General features: G+C 37.2%; 2 protein-coding genes across 3 annotated transcripts; both read left to right on the forward strand.

Moving 5' to 3' along the window:
• Positions 1-364: 364 nt before the first annotated feature.
• On the forward strand, positions 365-7,038 carry LOC113113830 (protein ABHD18-like). Its single transcript, XM_026280323.1, has 13 exons — positions 365-480; positions 1,011-1,120; positions 1,464-1,548; positions 1,733-1,833; positions 1,951-2,026; positions 2,491-2,575; positions 2,685-2,712; positions 2,809-2,947; positions 3,299-3,388; positions 4,444-4,545; positions 4,716-5,070; positions 5,154-5,316; positions 6,082-7,038. The coding sequence occupies exons 2-13, from the start codon at positions 1,029-1,031 to the stop codon at positions 6,134-6,136; spliced, it is 1,371 nt and encodes a 456-aa protein (XP_026136108.1). The 5' UTR covers positions 365-480; positions 1,011-1,028; the 3' UTR covers positions 6,137-7,038.
• A 665-nt stretch (positions 7,039-7,703) lies between these two features.
• On the forward strand, positions 7,704-21,440 carry LOC113113831 (protein FAM193B-like). 2 transcript variants are annotated; one of them, XM_026280324.1, is made up of 10 exons: positions 7,704-8,036; positions 9,973-10,248; positions 11,913-12,096; positions 12,461-12,676; positions 15,911-16,319; positions 16,405-16,591; positions 17,423-17,656; positions 18,241-19,264; positions 19,365-19,440; positions 20,848-21,440. In XM_026280324.1, exons 1-10 carry the CDS (start codon positions 7,881-7,883, stop codon positions 20,942-20,944), a joined length of 2,859 nt encoding a protein of 952 aa, XP_026136109.1. In that variant the 5' UTR covers positions 7,704-7,880; the 3' UTR covers positions 20,945-21,440. The 2 variants fall into 2 exon arrangements, with proteins under 2 accessions (XP_026136109.1, XP_026136110.1); XM_026280325.1 differs by lacking the exon at positions 7,704-8,036 and adding an exon at positions 8,806-8,966.
• The last annotated feature ends 869 nt before the right edge of the window (positions 21,441-22,309 follow it).

Consider the following 22,309-nt stretch of genomic DNA (forward strand, 5'->3'; position numbering starts at 1 on the left):
AAATAAATTGTTTTATATCTACATATAGACCTATATAAGGATTTTCTTAACTTAAAATGATAGGGTAGGAAACTTCAGCTGGGGTATTACGTTTTAGTCTAGAAATCTTTAAATTTCTTTGGATGTCCAATATTTAGTTCTGCTGGAAATTAATGCTTTTAAATATTTAGTTTATATTGGACTGCTATAAATATAGGATCTATAGGACTGGTTTAAAATTTCACTTGTAGTTCTCTAAGGAATCTTGGGGAGTTGCTACTGTGGCGCGCGACTTTTAAATTATTCTGTACAGCACCGCCATCTACAGGTGCAACTGAATAACGCACCGCCGATCATGAGCGTAGAAGAAGAGTTACTTCCGGCAGTGCGTCAACGCTGGGAGTGGGATGGCGCGTCACCGTCAGATGGAATTCGCCCTCTGTCATTTATACTGATCCGGTTTCTTCAAAGACACCAGCATCCACGTTATTTTAGCTTGAGGTATATACTTATTTCTTCACGTTCATTCAACGCAGTTTGTTTTAAGGTCTTTTGTGGGCTTGGAAAAGCAAGCAGTTTCTCAAACCATAACGTTATATTCAACTCTACTTGCAGCTTCCTCACTGACAGCTAATTCGATTTACAGCACACGGTCAGTGTGGGATGTTCACACACTTTTCTTCTTTTAGGGCAATATGACAAATCAGACAATCATTTTGAGGTCATAATAACAAGAAGAACTCATTGAAGTGTCACTGTCCGGTTAGGCTTGCTCAGAAACTACAGAAATGAGGGCAGTTATGTTCTCGTTCTAAAACTAAGGAAATTAAAGCGCCCGGTAAAGTTTGATAACCAGTTATATATCATTGAACTGTCTAGCAGGAATTCTGTTAGTATGTTGTGTGTTGTGCTCCTAAACCCTGTCAGCTGCTCAATTCTTGTATATTGGAGTGTGTAAAGCCATAAGGCTGACTGATTTATGGATTATGACTTGTGTCAAATTCTGATTAAGTGTATTTTGTTTTTTGCAGAAGAATGTTTTTTTGTCAATGGGTGTGACTCGGCTTGATGTTCTGTATAGAAGGCTTCTCCTCACCAAACTCTTCATTCAAGGATGGGGAAAGCCGGAGGACCTGAAAAGGTAGATTACCAATGAACTTACTAAATATGAAAAAAAAAAACTAAATAAACAATGAATTTTCAATGATTTCACTTATGGTATGATTAAATAATGATCCTTTAATAATAATTAGTGGTGGCATGAGTGGTATGAATTATGTCCAAAGGAGACATATATGGATGAATGACCAAACCCAGTGAAAATATACAGAATAAATAAAATAAAAATATCCATAGTACTGGTAATTTATGTAAAAACAATATGCATGAAAAGTTTGATCTTAGTAATGGTAGGTGCGCCATTATCAAGCTGCTTGACATAGAAAAAAAAAAAAAAAAAGACTAAATTATTATGGATCTTACAGATTATTTGCTTTCCGGAAGATTATTGGCAACAGGGAGAGATGCAAGGATCTGGTTCAGAAGGACTACCCAGTATTTATTGACAAGGTAAATCTATTCTTCTGTATATCTTGTATGTATACACATTTATTCTCACACACACACACACACATAAACATAGTGTGTGAGATTTTTTTTTTTTAATCTCCATTTGTTTTTTAAATAAACACCTATTCAGAATAATGGAAAATTGCCTTATGACCCATTAACTGTGTTACCGCTGTGCCCAAAGGTAGAAGATCACACAGATTGCAAGATTCACAATGGCCATTTCATATCGCCGCTGGAGCACTTTGTCCCGGGCATCTTGCCAGCTGAGTCCGTCAAAGCCCGGTATCCAAAACAAATCACCCACAAACACAGAACTGTGAAGGATTAAACTGGCTTATTGTGTACCTTGTATTCAAAGCTCTTTCAAATGAAGACATTTTGTTTCAACTTTCGCTCTAGTTTCCAGTTTATTGTACCTAAGAAATGGAAAAGACACAGACCAGTCTGTATTCACCTGGCTGGAACAGGAGACCATGTGAGTGTGCAGAAACTGGGATTGTTTGCGCAGTACACACTTTTACTGTACAAAGGTTTTAAAAAACATCTTAGCAATTTGAAACTTCTGAAAAGTAGTGCATCAGTGCATATAGTTCAGCTGATATTAGAATTTAGTTCATGTTTATTATACCTGTTTTTCTACATGAACTCTTAAAAACAGTTATAATAACACTGCTAAATGTAATTTCAACAAGTCTCAAAATGAATATTCACTTTTATACTGTACATTATAAAGTGATGCCTAAATGCCGCTGTAGCACCTTTAAAATGATTTAATGTGTTATTTAATTTTTATTTGTTTATTTTAGACAAATATTTAAGATTGTGAAAAATGATCAATTATTGGCCATAAGTATCATCTATAATTTTATCTGAATGCTTTTTTATGCTTATTCATGCTTTTTCTTGTGTGTCTTGTGTGTGTGTGTGTGTGTGTTGTAGTTTTTCTGGAGAAGACGAACACTAATGGCCAGACCAATGATTAAAGAATCAGGGATGGCATCACTACTGTTGGAGAACCCTTATTATATCCTTAGAAATGTTTAGCTCCAGATCACATATTATGTTTGCCATGTACAGCCTAGTGTCAAGCATTACGAGATCTTATCTGACACCTCCTTGACTCGGCGCCGTACACGGATACAGGAAACCTAAAGACCAGATGTGAGTGTTTGTTTACCTGCAGCACCTGTTGTTGTCCATGACTTCAGAATGAACAATGCATGTTTACAGTGTATATGATTTGTGTTTATGATGCAGTCGCTCCAGTCTGAAGAATGTCTCCGACCTGTTTGTGATGGGTGGAGCGCTGATCCTGGAGTCTGCTGCGCTGTTACACTGGCTGGAGCGAGAGGGTTTCTGGCCTCTAGGCATGACTGGCATTTCTATGGGCGGACATGTAGGTTCTGCGCACCTCATTAACATTTAAATTAATGTCATGTTGTTTCTAATAGGCTTGGGCGATGTCTACAAAATTGGCATCGGATGATGTCTACAGAGAAACATCCTGATGGACGATGACATCAGGGGTGGGGGGAGGGGTTAGGGGTGTGCCCAAGGCATAAAAAAAAAATAACACATTCTACGCAGCCACTAAAAGGGCTTAACATCATGATGTCTGTTAGCCATCGGCGATACATGATGGCATCGTCTTTGGGCCCAACCCTAGTTTCTAATCAGATGTGTTCTGAAGAACCTGTTCCATATCCTGTGTAACATATTCAATATCTCTTGTTCAATTTCATCCTAGATGGCATCATTAGCTGTAACAAACTGGCCCAAACCAATTCCACTCGTTCCTTGTTTATCCTGGACGACTGCTTCAAGTGTTTTTACCACAGTAAGATTTCAGTCTTTTCGGTTTGGTCATATTTATTATAGGATTCTATAAAATCCTAATTACCAGAGAGAAAAACGAACGTGTTTTTCTGCTCAGATTTATCAAGTCAGTCAGTCATTTGTCAAAATTGAATTTCAAAGGTGAAAATTGACAGTGTGAATGTATTTTGTAATCTTTTAATGAACAATAACTATAATTTTAATTTATTTCTAAAAAAAATACTGCTTATTTTATGAAATGTAAGACACAAGAATGTAAGCGATTACACACCATGCATCATAGCTTATGGCATTATCTCTAAAGAGCTTATACCTTTATACCTTTGAACTTACAAGATATTTGTCAGAAAACGAAAATTGAAAGTGAAAGTATGTAGCACTGTTATATTATTATCAGTTAAGAATATGTTTTATTTATATTTCCTTTTTACAATTTTAATTTTTAATAAATGTGTAGTGTTTCTGCCTTTTTTTAATCCTATATAGTTTGATTAATTTGACTTCAGCTTTATTTGAGTACATCAGATAAACTAAATGAAAATTAGTAATGCTGCCTTGGCAACTAGTTGAAATAAGATAAGATTTCTTATTTTATTTCAGGTAGCATTTATTTTTTTAAGGAACATAAATGTGTTTGCTTTTTTTGGAGTTTTAGTTAACTGTTATAACCCTGGTATGTAGGAATTTCCCAGGACTTAAAGGCAGCATTAGTCACTTAGCTACTGAACTTCATAGCTGTGAATACCTTTACGTCTTCATTCATGCCTCAGTGAATCAACAGCATCAGAACATGGTAATATAGACGTCACAAAGTGTCTCTCACTCCCATTTACAGTCGTTCACTGATTGATTTGATTAACTTAAAATAAAAGGGGATTATTTTAGCTAACTAGGTGACTTAGCCCAGTTAATTAAAGGCTTTTTATTTTTACTATATGATTATTTAATCTTTTCAGTTTAATAACTTTAGGTATTTTAGCTTGATTGACCTAAAATACATGAAATTATTTATTTCGTTTTCTAAAACGCATTAAAAATCGTTCTGCTTTTCTGCAGGGTGTTTTAAGTCGAGCTGTGAATTGGAGAGAACTGGAGAAGCAGTACTGCGCACATCCAGTCTATGAGGAAGAAATCATCAATATGCTGGAGTATTGTGGGGTAGGAAGTTTATTCTGTTTTGTTGTAGTTTAGCTTGGTTTTAAATGAAGGACACCACAAAAGATCCCAGAAGAAGATCTGATTTGTTCCTCACGTAGTGTGTCGTATGACTTATGTTGAAGGTGCAACATTTTTGACTAATCTCTCACTGACACACCCATGATTTTCAGACAGACTCTTTCCGGATGGGCCAGGAATTCGTAAAAAATGCCCCAGGCAGCTTTGACAGTCTCTCTGACCTGGATCTTACCCATGACCTTCTTGACCTCCACTCGCCAGAAAGGGACCCCCAGATGGGACCGCGCTCCTCTCGCGCCTCAGACTCTGCCCTATTGATGGGCCGTAGAGAGAGAGACGGGCTGGATCAGATGCTGTCCGCTGTGAGCAGCAGCGGGCCTCATTTGGACATGCTACATGCTAAAAACATCACCTTTGGGGCTGGTCAGCGGCATTCGCTGCAGCGGGAGTCTCTCTGCTTCATGAAGGGCGTTATGGATGAATGCACACACATCGCCAATTTTTCAGGTACAGATCTGTTTGTTTTGTTGCCATGGTGTGGATTGGGTTCCTGTGTTTGATCCTCTTTTTCTTGCATGCTTTGTCTCCAGTGCCTGTAGATCCCAGTCTGATCATCATAGTCCAGGCAAAGGAAGACGCTTATATTCCACGCACTGGAGTCCGCAGCTTACAGGAAATCTGGCCTGGCTGTGAGGTTCGCTACCTCAATGGTGGCCACGTCAGTGCTTACCTCTTCAAACAAGGACTGTTTCGGTAAGTCAGAAGTTAGAAAAAATATAACGTAGAAGCATCAATAGTCCATGTTTCATGCACGGTACTCCAAGTCTTCTAAACTCATATGCCCAGCTCAACAGATTAATTGAAAATGTCCAATTCAAAAGAAAGATTAATTTGTGAATCTCTGCTTCTCTTAAGAATGTGGTTAGTGAGGAAGTCAAGATAATGAGTAAATAACAACAGGCTTCCCACAGGCTTCAGAATATTTGAACACACAAATAATATTCATTAAAATCATTACTCTTTATGGTGTTTTTGCAGTCCAGGGCTGTGTTTCCCACAAGCATCGCATTGAAGCCAATGGAGCTACTATCAACTTACAATGCTTTTGGGAAACGCAGCCCAGATTCATGGTAATTGCAATAAAAAGAAATAGTAATACAGAAATATTAAGCAGCACAACTGTTGCCATTGATGATAATACATTTAAATAGCTGCTGAAAATTCAGCTTTGCATCACAGAAATAAATACAACTCATAAACAGATTTTTTTATATATAATTTACATTGATATTACAGTTTTTACAGTATTTTTGATCAAGGGTTAGGGTTTTGCAACATGCAAATAAATGCAGTTTTGTTGAACATTAGAGACTTATTACTGACACAATTATTAATGCTGATATTTATTTATTTAAACTGTAGCACGTCGCTTGTTATCAAGTGAATGAAATGTATGGTTCATTAGTTTGAAATGTATGCATTAACATTTCAATTTCATCCATTATTGTTGACCCCTAGGCAAGCAATTTATGATGCCTATGACCGGTTTCTTCAGAAGTATTCCAGCCTATAGCCATGGATCTGTTTGGTACTCAGTACAAGACAAGAATTGTTGGATTTTGAGTATGATGTGGAGATGTACAACCTGATTATGATGACTGTGATTCTTAAAGAAGAATGTGTAATTGGAACTAAACCTGGTGCTTCCAAAGGGAGTCAGTGGTAAAAGTGTGTTCCTCGGTGTGGTACACCTCAAAAACTCAGATTGATCTGAAGCCAACTAACATGTGCCCAATCCATACAAAACCTTGTCTTCCTGACCTCACTGCCTTTAACCCTGTATATCCTCATCATGACTGAAAAATATTTCATCAAACAAAACAAAAATGTACCTCCAAACCATTCATTCTCTTACACATCAAGGTGTCTTTAAACCTCTTCAGGTAGCAGGTCTCTGAAATTACAGTATTCTGGATTGTAGGGCAAATGAATTTATTTGATATGCATTCTGTACTTTTGTTTTACCAACAGAGAATATGCACATTTTCTGATACATTTTCTTGCCTGTTTTTATCAAATAATGCATCAGAAAAATGGCCTTGTCATGGGCACGTTTTAATCTTGCAGATATATCTCATATACAGTATATGTGTGTGTGTACGTTTAACAAATTGAGGGGAGTTGTTTGAGTTTTTTAGCAATCACTGGTGCTCATATGAGACCAAACTCAGGTGCTGATGGCAAGAAATATGACCACAATTCAAAATATACATTTTCTGTGAACTGCTGCATGCATTTCAATCCCTTAAATCCTAAACACTGCCAAATACTACAGTAACCGGCCGCTAACAATCATACTGTTTCAGTGGACTGAAATGTTTTACGTTTTACTACTGTCACTTTTTCTGGTCTATCATGTTTAGTATTCATTTTATTCATCATTCATGTGTTTCTCCACTCTAAAAATAAAAAGACAAACCAAAGTATGTGTCATTTATTTTTTCTTGAAAAACAAAAACAAAACAGGCATAGATATTGAGAGTAAAATATAATAATGACAATATGAGATCAGGTACCTAATATAGGCAGCACAGTATGATGTAAAATATAGTTATTTGTGTGAATAACATGCGATTAGAGGTTATAAAAATAAACATAAAATAATGAAATAGTGAATGAAAAATACAATGGTGCACCTTATACAATCACCCATATTAAATTATACATAATTCAAGAAAAATATATGAAAGCCAATATTATATAAAAAAAATATGGTTATCTGAGACATTTAAATATAAGTTTTGTATAAGCTACAGATAGGTTTAAAATGAAACGTAAAATGATAACAAAAACAATCAATCAATGAAATGTTTTTAAAATATTTTTAAACTCACAACATGGGCTTATAAAAGGGATATTTCATTAGAATGTATCATTTTATTGGCGTTGCCTCCACTCAAATAGCGTATTTGCGTGTATTTATTATGTATTAAAGCTGCACGTGTTTACTGTGTTGATATTTCTCTCTCAATCTGCGCTACTGTAGTTCGACCGACTGTACTCTGTCACCTGGAAATCTTGCCCTCATTAAACATGGAGTCCTGGTTTTTCCAAGCCTACTGAAGCCGTTTGCCATCAGTACGTATGACCCCTGAACCTGTTCGAGTGTGTGTGTGTGCGCCAGCCCTCCGCCATATTCACTGTTATCTTGCCTTGTGAGAAAGAACAGGAGCATTCGCGACTGCCTACAAGAACCGAAACTGTGTTTTTACACCGAACCAGTAGACCAGCCGACGGGCATAATACGGACTAAAGCGATGGCGAGGAAAAAAAGCAAGCAGCAGGGCGTCGGGGCCAAGGATTTAGTGTCGGGGCAGCAGCAGTCGAAGAAGCCCGGCGATGCGGGAGCAGCAGCGGCGGCAGGCGGCGGCTCTGACGGTGGAGGAGATGCAGGAGCGAGCAGGACCAATCAGGTAGCTAATGCTAACACGTACATCCAACAACACACCTCCTTGAGCCGGCTCGCGCTGATAGCAACTTGATTTTGAATTATTTTTACGGGCGTTATATCCAGGGCTCTGTTGCACATGCAGTTATTTGTGTTTTCGCGCTTATTTTGCGTTTTGTAGAGTCTGATTAACTTAGCGATGTTCGATTCATGAAAGACTCATGGATCATTTTGTGATCGGTTCACCAAATCGGTCTAAAGGAATCGTTTACGAAGCGGACTGAATCTGTCAGAACAGTTCTCAAATCATTTTGATTGATTGAGTTAAAAGTACTTTATTTTATGAGCAAAGATGGTTAAAAAACGTGATGGAAATATGTTGACTACAAAACAACACAGCTTGTTTTAATGAAAAGTGTTTACTGAACAGCGTTTTAATAAAATTCTTCTGAAATGTGTAAATTAGGTTTGTATTGTTTAATGTAAATTATATTTACATTATAAATGAATTTAGAGAGGTAAATAACGTCTAAAACGAACATAAACGAGACGCATGAAATTACACTAAACATGCTAATTAAAAACTTAACAAAAACAAAAAGGCTTGCGTATGTGCAGATTACGCCGCTCTGAGAGGGACGACGTGCTGTCGTATGGAAGTCCGGACGTCAAGGAATCTCTGAATCTATTTTTGAGCCGGTTCTTTGAAACGAACTGTTCGAATGAACCGTTTCGCGGAAATGATTCGGATTTCCCATCACTACGCTTGCTCTCGCGCTGCACGGGCGGAGCAGCAGTAGCTCGTTCTCCACCTATGCAAAGATATAAATAAATAAAAAATATATATAGCCTCCCAGTCAGTGTAATAGCTCCAATCAGTGCAGTACCTTACTTATTAATGTCTTATACGAAACTGAATGTATGTGTAAAGCTGGTTAAAGAAAGCTAAACGAAGGTACGTGAAGCACAAAGCTAACAGTGTGTTATGTTGCTCGTCTTCTGCTGTGGCTACTGAATTATTCCTGTAGAGATCAGGCTAACGCGGGGCTACTAACCCAGCCATGGAGTCTCACGTTATGTTCTGACATAACTACCATGTGTTTTTTGCATTAAAATTACAGTGGAGGCATATTTACTACGTGCCAACGAGTTGCAGTCACACTGTTGATTTCTGGTAGCCTTTCATGGTTACCAACCTGCTAATTTAATTGTTAATACTTTCAAGACTCTAAATGTTGAACTTCCAGTGCACAAAAACGTAAATAATGTTTGAGCTGATGTTTTTAATGTTATGATTTTGCACAGATTGGATCGTGTCTCACAGTTTTTTTTTATTTTTTATGTAGTATAGTAGTCTTGCTGAACCTTTTTTGTTTGATATAATTGTTTTAGTGTTGGAACAGCTCTATGTATAAAACATATATTTTTGTTGTGATTTATGTTTTGCAATATAAGCGCTAATTTGCAAAGAATCATGCTTTAATTATTGAGTTCAGCCATTGACTTGACAGACAGCACAGTTTAAGTGTAAAGGCTTTTTTTGTTTACACTTGTTTCACACAGGCTTCAAGAGCACCATAACATTATCTCTAATGATCTAGAACAAATTAAAATGAGCTTTAGACATAAGCAAGCAAATATTTATTTTCGTCTGCAGTGCTCATTTCCTTGTAGAAAATGAATCGTAATATGAAAAAAAGTAATTCATGAATTCAATTTTCATTAAATTTTACTCCACTGGATGCTTTTTCTTTAATCAACCAACCACTGAACCACTTATATCTATAGTTCCTATGGTCTTGAATTTTAGATCTTCAGGCATTGAAAATCTATGAAAATGAATAGTTAATGTTTGGTCCAATAATAATAATAATAATAATTTACTAGGTTACAGATGTTGCTAGCTAATCTATTCATTCTGTGTTTTTATTTTTTATAACTAATTTCCTCTCGTCCCACAGTCCATGCACACCTGCTGCTTGCTGTGCCATCGGGAGTTTAAAGACTGGGGGGCAGGCCAGGTGAATGGGCTCCCCAGTCACGGGTCCAAACTGGCAGAGGCTGTACCCGCGCTCTCCCAGGCCCTGCTGAGGGAGGTTCCAGGCCGCAAGCTGGCAGACGCTGTGCCTTCGCTCTCCCAGTCGCTGTTGGGTGAGGTGCCGCTGTGGATCTGCCAGAGCTGCAGGAAGAGTGTGGAAGAGGAGGAGAGGAGAACGATTCAGGAGCAAACTGCGCAGGTAATTGCGATTAGCTCTGGATAATTCATAGAAATTCAGATTTTATGAACTAGGGTTTATAGACAGTCAAAATGCTGGCATGGGTAGGGATGGGCGGATCAATCCTGAAGTATCGATACTTTGACACATGGCTCAAAGTGTTTGTTCAAATAGGGCAGTGATTCCCACAAGTATCAGCAGCATAAGTAGATCTTTAGAAACCATTGCCACAGTATAACATATCATTGTTACTATATATAAAATGAATTCTGAAAAATGCATCACGGTTTCCACACAAATATGAATCAGCAAGAGCCTAATATTTAGAAATGTTTCTTGAGCAGCAAATTAGAATGATTTCTGAAGGATCATGTGAAACTGAAGACTGGAGTGATGATGCTGAAAATTCAGCTCTGATCACAGATGCATTTAAAATTCTGTTTTAAAATGTATATTAAAATAGTTATTTTAATTGTTATTTTTCACAATATTGCTGTTTTATTGATTTATATTATTTTAATAATTTAAAAGATCAGTTTAGTTTAGAGGTGTTGGGGTCAATATCGATGATACTGGGCTTGAAAATATCATATCATTATCGAAAATAAAATAAGAGGTATTGCCAATCCCTATTTATTAGTTTAGAATATGGTGAATGTTGTGTCGAATTTTGTGAAAGGAATAAGCTCTAATTGTAATCTATAAGCTGTAGCATTTGGATTTCATTACATTTAATACTAAATATGAAACCAAGTGGTAAACAAATCATGCTAAAACTGTTCTGAAAACTGACTTGTGCCTAATTTGTGCCTTTTTAACAAACCAATATCGCAGTTCGTACTGGTGTTCAAAAAAGATACATTGTAAAAATTTGCGTATTACATGAAAAAAAAAACATTTAGTTTTTCTTCTTCAAAATATTACATTTAATTCAGTTTGCTGCTTCTATTTTTTAATTGTTAAATTTACTAAATGTACTACTTGTAATTGTGAAAATTGTTTCTACAACATTTTAAGAGTTAAAAAATCTTGAGAGAACAATCCAGAATGTTTCCAAATGCTTAATTTTATACCTAGCATTCTTTTTTGTAAAACATTTTCTCATGCTGTCTTCATAGAAATTAAATAGATTTTAATAAAATTACAAATGTAAAAAAAAAAAAGTATGTATATATATATATATATATATATATATATATATATATATATATAAATATATAAATATATAAATGTATATTTTCGTTAGTTAAGCATTTTAATATTTTATTATCTAATGCAATGACGTTCATATATTAAGTGCGTTCAAGTAATATTTAGTTGTACGTTGTAGTTTTATACTGTATTAAGTGATCCATTTTTTGGGCTTATTTTTACAGGAAGTTTAGCTGACTAAACGATGTTCATTCAGGTTTGCTGATGTTTAGTTAGCTTCCATTCTTTTATTTTATAAATAACACCGTGCCAAAATTGTGACCAATACTGTCCTCTTTTTTTAATTTTTTTTATAACAGAAAGATAAGCATGTCATTGAAGTCAATCCTGTATACACAACAAACAAATAGACCAAAAAAAAAAACCTGATAGCACAGTTTTCCATGCACCCTGTAGATCCTTAACTGTTTCTGTAGACACATTTTGAGGAGTTTTCTGTCATTTGTCTAAAAGATGAATGTGTTGTAATCCAGGTGCCGCTGTCCCACTCGTCCTCGTGTAAGTCTCAGAGTTGTGGGAACGGTTATCCGGAGCATAGCTCAGTGGATTGGGACCCCAGCTCCTTCCTCTCCGCGCGCAAACTGTCTGGCCTGTGGAATTCGGCTCATTCTAACGGAGGGTCTCAGTGCAACCACAGCACACCTACGCTTTCACAGAGTAAGTCTCTTTTATTTCATTAGGCCTACACTGTGCTCTGGAACTCTTGATTCTGGTTGTTCATTTGCAGCATGAAATGCAGCCTGATATTTTTGTATTATGACCACTGAATTGACCTTCTCAGTTTTAGTGCTAGTTTCAACTTTCACATCACTCCATAATTTCTTCTTTCTTCTTAGATTATGAACTCGAATCAATATGTCATGATCATTTATTAATTTATTTGGTGTTTAGCTGTATAATAATAAGTGGGATAATGTAACAAAATAAGACCTGATCAAACTTTTCTTGCATTCCGCCAAGTGGTTTTCTTTAACAGATGTACAAATACTAGTACAAGTACTGTTATTTCTTGTCCTGTTAGGCGGAACGTTGGGACCAGCTTGCCATGAGAAGAGATCCTCTCATGACGCTCCCGGGAAGGCTGCCAAAACATTTGGGACTAAAGTCTGTCCCTATAGTCATCCCGCATCCCAGAATTCCAATGCGGCTTCTCCTGGGACACTGTCTGCCTCCACTGATCTATGTAAGACCAACCCCAAGCACTTCAAGACAATGTGTCGACGACCAACTCCTCCAGGTTAGAACACAGTTCAGGCTACGATGTTAAATATGGGTAACACTTAATGTTAGGTTTTAATTTTTAGTTAATGCATTAACTTGATGCATTCTGAACTAATAAGGAACAACAGTTTTTTTGCAGCATTTATTAATCTAGGTTAATATTAATTTATAAATATACTATTCTTTAATTCAAGTGCATTTATAACACATTTACTCATTTTTATTTATACAACTTAAAATGTGAAAATGTAATGGTATACACTATCGTTCAAAAGTTCGGGGTTGGTACGAGTTTTTTTAAAGGGGGGGTGAAATGCTCGTTTTCACTCAATATCCTGTTAATCTTGGGATTGCATTATCCTTAAGAAATAAACGATATGCAAATCCGGCGTCAAACTGGGCCTTGTTTGTAAAACAAGCATCTTCGAAATGCAGGGAACAAACAAAAACACTTGCACAACTCCGTTGATGCTCTGAAAAATAAACTCCGTCCACTGGTCCCTTAATGCTGTTCCTCTTTTGGTAATCTGTGCAGGGTTGTCTTGCCCTGGCAACCAAAAACACATGTCTTTTGTGACATTTCGCGACGCTCTCGCTCTGATCAGTGAAGTCTGTTGTGCTCTCAGTGCTCTGCTATACTGGAGCGCGCGCTCTTCAGGGAGAAGTGCCCTTAGGACCCATATAAGGAAATTCCGCTCCATCTAACGTCACACAGAGCCATACTCGAAAAAAACTTTCCGAAACTTGTGACAAACCGGAAGGAGTATTTTTGGAACCGAAATACTCCTTCAAACGTACAACTTAATTTTTGAAACTTTGTCCATGTTTAGCATGGGAATCCAACTCTTTAACAGTGTAAAAAACTCAGTATGCATGAAATAGCATTTCACCCCCCCCCCCCTTAATATTTATCTTATGCTCAACAAGTGTGCATTTATTTGATCAAAATACAATAAAAACAACTTGGTGAAATATTATTGCAGTCAAATATAACTGTTTTCTATTTTCAGACAAATTTTATGTAATTTACCATTAAACCAACGTAAGGATTTTGACTGATTAATACGATCAGTTAAATGGTTTAAAAGTCATTTATTTATTGATTAATTTTTTTCTGTAATTTAAAAAGTTTTGCTGCATGTTTAAAATATGCTACACATATGAAAAAATGTCCCCCATAAGTCGCATTTTATTATTTCGTTGAGAAATAGGCCGACGCAGAATGTTTACAAATATTATAATAAACACTGTAAAAACAGCTAGGCACAACAAATCATTTCAATCGAACAGTATTTAGAAAAGAACAAAAATTAAAAATATAAGAAGCCATAGCTATATAAATGACAAGCCAAAATGAATTAATTTAGTCTAAAACGAAACTGAAACATTGCTGGGTCTCTCATTCAACACAAAATTGAAACGGCATACTAGGTTACTTGTTGCACAGTATTTTATTTTATTTTTCTTAATTTATTAAGTAAAAATATATTTCTCATATAGGCCTATTTATTCATTTAGTCTAGCTTTATTATGTTTTCTTCGCTTGCAGAAGCGCTGCAGGTGCGTGATTTGATGCATGTGAATCCTCATGTTCTGTTTTTTGTGCATGTAAAATTAATCCCAGGGTAACAAGTTTTTGTATTTTCAACGGGTCACAGATACTTATCCTTTCTCAATTTAATTATATTTTAATGTAAAATAATCTTGTTGGCTAACGGATAATAATTAGTTAATGAGCATCGGTTAGGAAAAATAACTGAAATGAACACCCCTAAATTCCTGTGATACAAGGCTGAATTTTTCTACAGTCATTACTTCAGACTTTAGTATCACATGATCCTTCAGAAATCATTCTAATATGCTCATTTTGTGCTCAAAACATTTATTAACATTTATTTATGTAACGTTTTACTGCTTTACTGTCACATTTGATCAATTTAATGCATTCTTGCTTAGTACTACTTTCTTAAAAAAAACAAAAAAAACACTAAATTTTACTTAATGTAAAGTTCATTGTTGGTTCAGGATACCTTATGCATTACCTAATGTTATTTACCACTTTGTTTAGACATATTTACATACAGTATCAAAAGTTGTTTTTATTCTCATTCTCAATGCTTCTATTGACGTTGTGTTTAAGAATAGAAGATAATAGGTTAAGGGGTTGAAGTGCTTGCTCTAATTTTAGCGCAGCATCGCAGTAGAACGACTAAAGGAGATGGGCTGGGAGAATATGTATGCCTTCCATACCTGTCAACACTCCTGTTTTCCCGGGAGTCTCCCATATTTCACACCCATCTCCCGCACCCCTGCTGTTTTGTCATTTCTGCCGTGAAACTCCCATAATTTGTGTGGCCCAAACCTCTTTATATGAATGATCACATGAATATATTACCCCAAGGTTTTCCAGTTGCCAGATCTTGTATGAAACCCATCTTACTCACAGAATCAATAAAGCATTAAAATTTAAACCCATTTGCGACCACAACCTGGCAACCTAAATCCCAGTTGCGCTGTTGATATCTGTGCAGGAAGCAGACGTGGGAATCAAGAGAAATGGGAGGGGAAGACTCTGTGGTGCTCCTGTGGAAAAAAAAAATATAGAAAATATATATTTTTAAAATATATAAATACATGTCAGTTTACTAAATGATACAGCATTTATTACAGTAGCCTATAGAAGCTTAACAATATATTTTCTGATTTATTCTCCAATTAAAAACATTAAGTATATAAACAAATCATAAAATTGGCCATTAGAAAAATATAGTATATAAACAAATATATATAAACAAATCATAAAATTGACCATTAGAAAAATATAGGAAAAACAGTTACAGAATACAAATTGTTTTCATCAGTGTATTTAATTTTGTAGCCAACTAAAAGACATAAGAATAAAAAAAACTGTCAATTAGACTGCCACATCCAATGTTACAAATAAGTGTCAGACTACATTAATAAGGAAATTTTGATGTAGCACATAACATTTTGTTGTATAATAAACTGTTATGTAAAGTGAGATTATGAACCAATGTAGTTGCAGTGGGCAGTAACACCGGTCGCAGCAAAAATAGAAACCAAGCGACCGATAAAATGTCCCGTTGCTTGTTGCTGTCACTCAAATTAAGATGAAAGAGAGATGATTTATCACTTGTGTCTGGCTAGGATACAGTATGTGCAAACTTTAAATTAAATAGACATTGCTTAACTACTAAATAATAGAATTAAAGCATGCCATTTTTTACAGGTGAGGCGTTCCACCCTAATGACCACCATCAAGCTGCAGACCTGTCAGTGCCGCCCAACAGTCCAACAGGCCTCTCGTCCCAGCATTCCTCGCTGCTGCCTCCCAAACAAAACTCCAGTCAGCATGTTCACGTCAACTCCGCTAGTTCGGGGCTGCCTCCACATGCTCCCTTCTCCCCGCTGGTACCAAACATTCACGCTCCCGCAGCCAAGCACTCGAGTGGGGCGGACAGTCCGGTAGCCCTACTCAAGCCCAGCTCCTGCAAGAACTCCCACATTCCTGCTGTTAGCACACAACACAGCAAACTCAGCAACTCGCTCATAGGATGCAGTCACCCGTGCAACGGACACAGTAACGGCAGCTCTGTAGCCCCCTCCAATGCTGGCCATCTAACATCTGGGGCGTGCAGGTGAGCATCGGAGGATGTGCACTGAGCATCGGTTGTTTTTATTGCTTAATATTTCTGTGTGGTAAGTTGTGTTTCGCTTGAGCAGGGACCAGGCGTGTAAAGGGCACAAGATACCCAACGGGTCATTGTGTCACGCTCCGCCATGTGAGCTTGAAGAAGGAGATGATGAAGACAGCAGCTCGGAGCGCAGCTCTTGTGCTTCCTCCTCCAACAATCAGAAGGACGGGAAATACTGTGATTGTTGTTACTGCGAGTTCTTTGGCCACAATGCGGTACATTTTTTTTTTTAAGGGTTTTTGTGGGTCTTAGTTCGCCATTCCACTAATGAAAGATTTTAAAATGTCTTAAATCTGAGCAGAAAGTCTTGCAAAGTCATGGCTTCAAGTGTTGCACGCGCTGCTAAAAATGAATATCTTCGTCAGTGTTTTTGTCTTGTGCTCCACCAATACAAATATGTCAGCATCCTTAAATTAAGATAAATTTGCTTGAGATACTAAATGAAAATGTGTACTCTTGTTTTCAAAAAAATGTAACGAAGCTCGGTGGTTATGCTCAAAACAAAAATAAACATCTGCCAATAAGATATGAAAACTTGTTTAAGAAAACTGCAGGATTTATTCTTGTTTTAAAAAACTTTTTAATGAATTTTTAATGAATTTCGCAGCGAACCAGACTTCTGTTCTGATGTCATTTTGTTTATGATGTATCTTGATTTTTTTTATTCTTTATACATTTGTATAAAGTTTGCAGTGTAAAAATAAATTAACCATTATTGGTTGGAAGCAGAGATATTCAAACCTAAAGCTAAATGAATGAAAAGGTAATGGAGATTGTATTTTTTAACTTTGAAATGTTGCTAATACAACTAATTTTGTGCTCCCTAGTAATTTACATTTTGAAAACATATTGATGATTTGTGTTCCCTGCAATTTCTTAAATTTGCTTTACTTGATCTTAAAAAGACCTTAAATTCGTACTAATCTTTATATTTAAACCTGCAAAAACACTGTGCTAATTCATCTTTAATGTTTAATCATTGTACTAACACATTATGTTTGTTCTCTGTCTACCGTAACTAAAACTATTTGTTTTCCTCTGTTCAGCCTCCGGCTGCCCCCACCAGTCGGAACTATGCTGAGATCAGGGAGAAGCTTCGGTCCAGACTGACCCGCCGTAAAGAGGAACTTCCTCAGAGGCAGGATCTAGACCCGGCAGCACCGAGTGCCATAGACCATCGAGACGTGAATGATCTGTTAGACTTCATCAACAGCACAGAGCCCAAGCCTGTCAACAGCGCCAAGGCTGCCAAACGGGCACGGCACAAACAGAAGAAAAAGGTGTTTGTTTTCCAATTCAATTTTGTGTATAAATATCCAGAAAAGAGATGATTACAGCTGCCATTATTTCTGGTTCAGTTGTTACATTGGAAGTGAAAGATCCTGAATTCTGGAAAAATAAGAAAACTGAAAAAAAATAACTTAAGCACCAAATCAGCATATTAGAATGAATTCTAAAGGATCAGGTGATAATGAAAACTAGAGCAATGACAGCTGAAAGTTCAGCTTTATCATCATTAATTACAGAAATATTTAAAATATATTAAAATATATATTTTTTGTAATATTGTATTAATATTTATTGCCTGGGTTAGCATAGCAGACTAAGTGGGTGATGTGACCCAAAAAAAAAGCTCTTTAAAATATTATTTTGAATTTTTTTATACTGTTGTAAGGATTGCTACCAGGCTTCTGTCTCAATATTTAAGCTTCTATTTTAGAACCTCTGCTGCCTTTCATTTCCAGAAATAGTTTATTTTGAAGCCAACTTTCCATTTGCGTTCTTTATGCAAATGCAGCATTAACTCTTCCAGCTTAAATAATATATATATGATTGTGACTTATTTCTCAACCATCTTGATCAGGAAAAGGAGAGGGCTCTTCAGGGCAGTGGTGAGGCAGCCACCAGCGAACCCCGCTCGGCATCTCCCCCCGACCCTGTAGAAGATTCGACTCTGGACGGGGAAGCGAACAGACTGTTGGAGTGGCCTCAGCTGGAGCTGGAGCGAGTTAACAGTTTCCTGACCAGCCGTCTGGAGGAGATCAAAAACACCATAAAAGACTCCATCCGTGCCTCCTTCAGCATGTACGACCTCAACCTGGACGTCAACGACTTCCCTAAAAAGGCGGCGACACTGGAAGGAAACCATCTGCTGTCTCACCTCAATGGATCTTCTGATTTGCAGCAGATAGACTTGGATCTGGCACCTCTCTCACTAAGGAACTTCAAGAGAGACCTGGATATAGTAAACGGTTGGGAGGATACCACCACAGCAGCCAAAGACATCCAGAGGCTCCACTCCACGCCAAGTCTTTCCAAGCTCATCCGTGTGCGGTCACCAGAAAGAAGCCCAGTCACGGGTTCAGAGTCCATCCAGCCTGGCACCGCATCTGTAGCCAAGCCCAACGATGTGGCCCTTGAAACCAAGCCCACAACTGGAGCTGGATCCAAGACAAAGAAGGGTAAGAAACAGCAGAATCAGAGGTACCAGGAGCAGGTAACTCAGGAGCAGGTGACCAGTATAAAAACGGCAAAAACTGAGACGCACAAAGCGCAGGAAACAAGGGCAGCTGATTCAGATAAAAGCACCAAAGGTGGATCCAAACAGAACCACTCGACTCAGCAGCAGACAGACTCCCAGAAAACGGGAAATAAGAGAGCAGAAGAGGTCAAAGCTTGCAAGCAGTCATCCAATGGGGCCTCAAATGGTCACCATAATACAGGGTCTAACACACAAAGGGGGAAGAACAACATCTTGGAGGTATGGGGAAACAGGCCGGACCATGACGTAGACACTAAAACCACCTCCAACACTTCCAGTACACAACCGAAGGGAAAGACTAAAAATAGGAGCAAAAACAAGACGGAAAAATCGAATAACGCAATCGGTAAGTGACCTTTGAGTAAAATATAAATTTGGTCTGATCTTGTAGGTCTGTTGCATGAGACCAATTTACAGCTCTTCGTCACTTTTTCGCCCCCTGATAGATGATGTGTTCCTTCCCAAAGACGTCGATCCTACAGAAATGGACGAGATTGATCGTGAGGTTGAATATTTCAAGAGGTAAAGTCCAAAACAAATCACTCTGCTAATTAGTGGTATTTGACAAACATTACTATTATACATATTATTATTATTAACATTTTTAACAACTTTTTAAATATTTGATAGATGTCTGTTAAAAAAAGATTGCGAAATTATGGTATTTCCATTAAACAGTGTTGTGACTAAAACGCAACTTTTTTCTTCTCCTGATAAGACATGGCAACGGATGTAGGTAGGCCCATTATTAGGGCTTTCAACATAGAAAAAAAATGAATTTCAAATGTTCATCAAATTAAAAATAAAAGGCCACATTAGAATGCGAAAACGTTTCATTTGAATTTTAGGTGTGCGTTATTTATCAGTGGCGCACGAAATGCAATTACGATGTAAGTGTCGTTGCATCATAATGTTTTTGTTAGCCTATCCAGTGGAAGCCACTAGATGCCGCGCTACTGCGTTGTTCATAAAAAATGTTGCGGAAAAGGAAAACATCAATGTGGAGAAGGTCTTGTTTACATCAAAACTGAAACCAAGCCGCTCACACAGAACACCTATTTCATGCATTTTCTATAGAGACATCTATCACCGGTGCACTCGTATCTTGCACAAAGGAGCTGCATGTTTAGAAAGCCATGTACAATTAACGCAAGTTTAACTTTGAAAAAAACATATATCGAGACTTTATGGCTGGGGTTTTTTTTTTTTTTCATCCCACTGCATCTCATGTTTTTAAATGAAAAATGTATTCTGTGTGACTGGCGTTCCACGTTTTGTTTTAAACTATGCATACATACATGATGCTGTTTTGTTCATAGTTCTTTAAGCAACTTAATTAGTTATAAATAAAATTGAAATAAAATGTATGCATTTAGCAGACTCTTTTATCCAAAGCGACTTACAGTGCATTCAGGCTATACATTTTTACCTATCATGTGGTCCCGGGCAATCGAACCCCCAACCTTGCGCTTTATAGTGCAATGCTCTACCAATTGAGCTACGGGAACAATATTTTATATTAAATATTATTTTTAGCATTATTTTTTCACATTTATGTTATCTTATGCTATGAATAAACATGCATTAGTCATATTTTGCTCAATGCGTCCTCTTGTGGCCTCAGAGGAGAAGCCCAAATTATGCATTTTAAATTAGAATATAATTCATATTTCTATTAATATTTAAGTACAAAATTCAAATTACGTTTTTTAGCCATTTTGACAGCCCTACCAATTATACCAAGTAGGGCTTACCCAAGTGCAGATATAGAAAACAAGTGATGAAGATACAGGAGATACGATCTTCTGGTTGAGATTGTATCTTAGATTTACATGGAAGAGACATTAATTGTCCCTTAATCACAGTACAGTTCATTCTTGGAACAAGAATTTTATCTATTTAATCTCTCTATTTGTTTTTTTTTTTTAGGTTTTGCCTTGACTCTGCTAAACAAACCCGACAGAAGGTGGCTGTGAACTGGTCCAACTTCAGCCTCAAAAAGATGCCCTCAAATGCAGCTCAATAACAGATGGGTGATGGTAAACAGACCCCCTCCTGTCTCCTCCTCTCCCAGCAAGACTGTACTAAAAACCAGTTTGGCCTTTGGTTACTGTACTTAACACCTGATGGGCCTAAGGTTTCTCCCTCTCACAGCCCTTTCTGCCTCTATGCCACGGGACCTTGACTTGACCACCAGTCATCAAATACGTTTTCATTTGACCTGTTGTTCACGGGGGATCACACTGCATCCTGACCTCAGTCCGAGAACTTGCATCCTGTTATCGCTAAAACACGTTCGGGTACTGATCTAGTGCATCTACATGCTTTATATGTCGTATGTACACAGTTGTTTTACAATAAAAATGTTTTAAATTCACAACAATGGTGAGGTTTGGCCCGTCACGCTTTTTTCAGCTCTTCATGTGTTTTAGAAGGTACTTTTACGGTTGCACCATCATGCATTTTTGCAGACTCCACTCACCCTGCAAATATACTGTAGTCTTAGAATAGATACGAATTATTATTTTTTTTATAATACAAAATTTGAATTGCTGTATCGTGTCTGATTGTCAAAATGGAGGTAAAAAGGCAGGAAAGACTGTTGTGTTCACTAATGCGTTTTAGTTTGTAGAACTGTCCATGTGAGATACAAAGATCTGGATAGAATATACTACACTCGTGTCATTTCACAGTCGACTTTGTGAGGCCAAGTGCAGCTGTGACCGTTTATATGCACAAAAAGTGAACCGTGCGCATGGACTTTGTTGTCTTTTAGAACAATGAGAACATCCGTACCTTTGCTTACAATGTATGATGTGTTAAACTGTTTTGTTTTATGACTTTGGACATTTTCGAGAAAAGAAAAAAGGAATCAACACTAAAAAGAAACTGATTTTAAAGACCTGTATCTGTTGACTGTGTCACTTTTATACATGAAATATAAGGTTGAGCAAATGAGGTACATTTCCTTTATAGTATAGTATAGGCAACTACAAATCTCTCCCTTGTCCTTCGACTCTTTATGGAATGCTGTTCCAAAATGACTGTTGGCAAAATTCCCTGACCACAATCTTATGGTAGTGTCTCTGCTGATCCTCCCATGCGGTGGCTTGGATATATTTCTGTGCAGTAACCACGTTCTCAATGCTGTTGTTGTGAGTTTTCAGTTTGTAGTTGGTTCTCCAGCAGTGCACCCTTGTTTTGGCTGCATAATGGTATCAAAGCTGAGTTTATACATCCCAGACAGTTACAGCAGTTCTGCTGGTGTAGTTTCAGTCCACTGGTGCGTAACAAGGTCAGAGGTGTTTTCATTTGTTACATTTGCAATGGCATTTTATGATTTACAGGGGCTTTAAGATTCCCTTCAGAGGTACGGCGCTTGTAATATCTG

Source organism: Carassius auratus, chromosome 14 (genome assembly GCF_003368295.1).
Source record: "Carassius auratus strain Wakin chromosome 14, ASM336829v1, whole genome shotgun sequence".
Classification (NCBI taxonomy): domain Eukaryota; kingdom Metazoa; phylum Chordata; class Actinopteri; order Cypriniformes; family Cyprinidae; genus Carassius; species Carassius auratus.

Excerpts from the sequence above, each read along its gene's own strand:
- LOC113113830 (XM_026280323.1), top strand. The coding sequence starts at position 1,029 with ATGGGTGTGACTCGGCTTGATGTTCTGTATAGAAGGCTTCTCCTCACC. Across the intron at positions 1,121-1,463 it reads AAGCCGGAGGACCTGAAAAG|ATTATTTGCTTTCCGGAAGA; the intron begins GTAGATTACCAA and ends TGGATCTTACAG. Across the intron at positions 5,071-5,153 it reads ACACATCGCCAATTTTTCAG|TGCCTGTAGATCCCAGTCTG; the intron begins GTACAGATCTGT and ends CTTTGTCTCCAG.
- LOC113113831 (XM_026280324.1), top strand. The coding sequence starts at position 7,881 with ATGGCGAGGAAAAAAAGCAAGCAGCAGGGCGTCGGGGCCAAGGATTTA. Across the intron at positions 16,320-16,404 it reads CTAACATCTGGGGCGTGCAG|GGACCAGGCGTGTAAAGGGC; the intron begins GTGAGCATCGGA and ends TCGCTTGAGCAG. Across the intron at positions 19,265-19,364 it reads AAAATCGAATAACGCAATCG|ATGATGTGTTCCTTCCCAAA; the intron begins GTAAGTGACCTT and ends GCCCCCTGATAG.